The sequence below is a fragment of the Buceros rhinoceros genome, unplaced genomic scaffold (assembly GCF_000710305.1).
Source record: "Buceros rhinoceros silvestris isolate BGI_N320 unplaced genomic scaffold, ASM71030v1 scaffold21548, whole genome shotgun sequence".
Classification (NCBI taxonomy): domain Eukaryota; kingdom Metazoa; phylum Chordata; class Aves; order Bucerotiformes; family Bucerotidae; genus Buceros; species Buceros rhinoceros.
In genome coordinates this window covers 3,769-5,919 of record NW_010425403.1, presented here as the reverse complement: position 1 = coordinate 5,919, position 2,151 = coordinate 3,769, and the positions used below count along the sequence as shown (strand labels likewise).

At 59.3% G+C, this 2,151-nt stretch overlaps 1 protein-coding gene across 1 annotated transcript in view; it reads left to right on the top strand.

Annotated features, from left to right (window-relative positions):
• Positions 1 to 313: 313 nt before the first annotated feature.
• HEXA (hexosaminidase A (alpha polypeptide)) overlaps positions 314 to 2,151 on the top strand; it is a gene marked incomplete at both ends in the record, with an annotated part of 5,369 nt that continues 3,531 nt past the window's right edge. The window contains 6 exon segments of the mRNA XM_010141147.1: positions 314 to 412; positions 658 to 723; positions 851 to 897; positions 1,220 to 1,330; positions 1,818 to 1,919; positions 2,018 to 2,145. Coding sequence (XP_010139449.1) covers positions 314 to 412; positions 658 to 723; positions 851 to 897; positions 1,220 to 1,330; positions 1,818 to 1,919; positions 2,018 to 2,145 — 553 coding nt within the window.

Sequence of the window (2,151 nt, the reverse complement as noted above, 5' to 3'; positions counted from 1 at the left end):
TGGGGTGAAGCGTAGAGGGTGCCCGCTTCTGCCACGTGTGTGCAAAGTCCACGTACCCCTGCGCCCCCGGGGCTGGCTGGGCTGGGAGGGCGGCAGTGGGCTGGAAGCAGGGCCAGCCTTTCTGATGCCTTTGAGAGCTGGTGCCTAAGGCTAACAGGTAGAGGTAGCCTTTTTAGAAGTCCTAGAGTGGCCTGAGTGGTTTGGTATGTGGATCTAGCACATCTGTTCGTGCAGTTTCCATTCATTTGAGACATCCGGTCATTGCTTCTGCCACTGTTTTGGGCTCACTGTCCGTGGTCTGTGTCCTTTGCAGAGAACGAGCCGCCCTGGGAGACAGCCTGCACTCAGCTCCTGGTCTTCGTGGCCATGCCGGGCTGCAATGGCTATCCTAGCCTGGACTCCAAGGAGAGCTGTGAGTACCGGCGTGGGGAGCGGGACGGAGCAAAATCCTCACTGAGAAATTGAGGCAGGGAGCGAGCAGCTCAGCTGAGGATGGCGATAAAGCCGTGGGAGAGGTTTAAAACAAAGAACCCCCCAAACTGGTTCTGTGGGACCCCCGCGTGCCGTCCCATACCCGTGGCTGGGGCTGTCGTTGCCTGTCGCAGCGTGTGATGGCATGGGCGACCTGAGGCCGGCCCCGCTGGCACTGTGTTTCAGATAAGCTCGCTGTCTCAGAAGGCTCCTTGCTGCTCTCCGCGGACGCCGTCTGGGGAGCTCTCAGAGGTGAGGAGTGCTTTCTGGGGGGCGTTCCCGCTCTCCCTGCCTCTCTTTCTGTAGAGTGACTTGTTGGGTGAACTCTGTCCCTTTGGGGGCATCTGTGTGAGAAAGGGACTGTGGGGCTTCTCTGCAGGCCTGGAAACATTCAGCCAGCTCGTTGGGAGGGACGAGAACGGCACGGTGAGTCCAGACCTCATCTCCTGGGGGCAGCCAGCTTTCCTCCCGCCATGGGGACAGGGTGAGGATTGGCGGAATGCTTGGGATGAGGGGGGTGCCAGCGCGGTGGCGCAGCTTTGCCAAGGGCCAGGTAGAGATCGGCGAGTCCAGCCAGGTCCCGCCTTCTGAGTGGGTGAAGCGCTGCAGCGCTCTGGGTAGCCTGTGCTCTGGGCACTGAGGCTGCCCCTCCTTGTCCCACCAGCCCTGGGGACAGAGGTGACCTGATTGTCTTCTGCTAACGGCTGTGTTGCCGTAAGCCCTGCTCACTTTTTCTCTCTGCATGCAGTACTACATCAACAAGACAGAAATCCTGGACTTTCCCCGCTTCCCTCACCGGGGACTGTTGCTAGACACCTCCCGTCACTACCTGCCTCTGAGAGCCATCCTGGAAACGCTGGTAGGATGCCTGTGCGCGGAGACGAGGTGGTGTAGTTGGGTGTCCCTTCCTCCGTGACAACTGAGGGCTCTTTGAGCGGCCTCGAGGGCTTTTTGGGTTTCTGGTGTTGCTTGTTTCCGAAGAGCCTAGGAGGTGGCTGATATGTAGGCCACTGCACCTCTTCTCATCGGAGAAGAGCTTAGACCAAGGTGGTTGGTGGTTCTGTGATCACCCCAAGCAGAATTCACCTTCCAGGTCTCCACTCTGGCCCTGTTGGAGGGAGAACAGGGATTTTACTGTGAGCAGAAGCACCGCTGGCCCTCTGCAGCTCGTTGTGGTGCTGGTGCGTTTGAAGAGCAGAGTCCGAATCCCTCTGGGATCCCGGGGAGCATTTAGGGATTCTGCTTTGTCCTTTTGGAGCACGGGGACCTTGTCCCCTTTCTGTGGCAAGCTGGGTGACCTTTCAGAAGGGACAAGGGACATTCTTCTTTGTTCCTGTTCCTTCCAGGACGTTATGGCTTACAACAAGTTCAATGTGTTCCACTGGCACATTGTGGATGACCCGTCTTTCCCCTACGAGAGTGTGACCTTCCCAGAGCTCAGCAAGCAGGTGACCCACCCCGGGCACGGTGTGGCGCCCGGCCAGGGCGAGCAGATCCCTCCCTCGGCACCTGAACCAAGACGCTGAGATTTCCCGTGTTCCCCCAGGGAGCCTTCAACGCCATGAGCCACGTGTACACAGCCAGCGACGTGCAGACAGTGATCGAGTATGCCCGGCTGCGTGGCATCAGGGTTGTCGCGGAGTTCGACACTCCTGGGCACACCCTCTCCTGGGGGCCAGG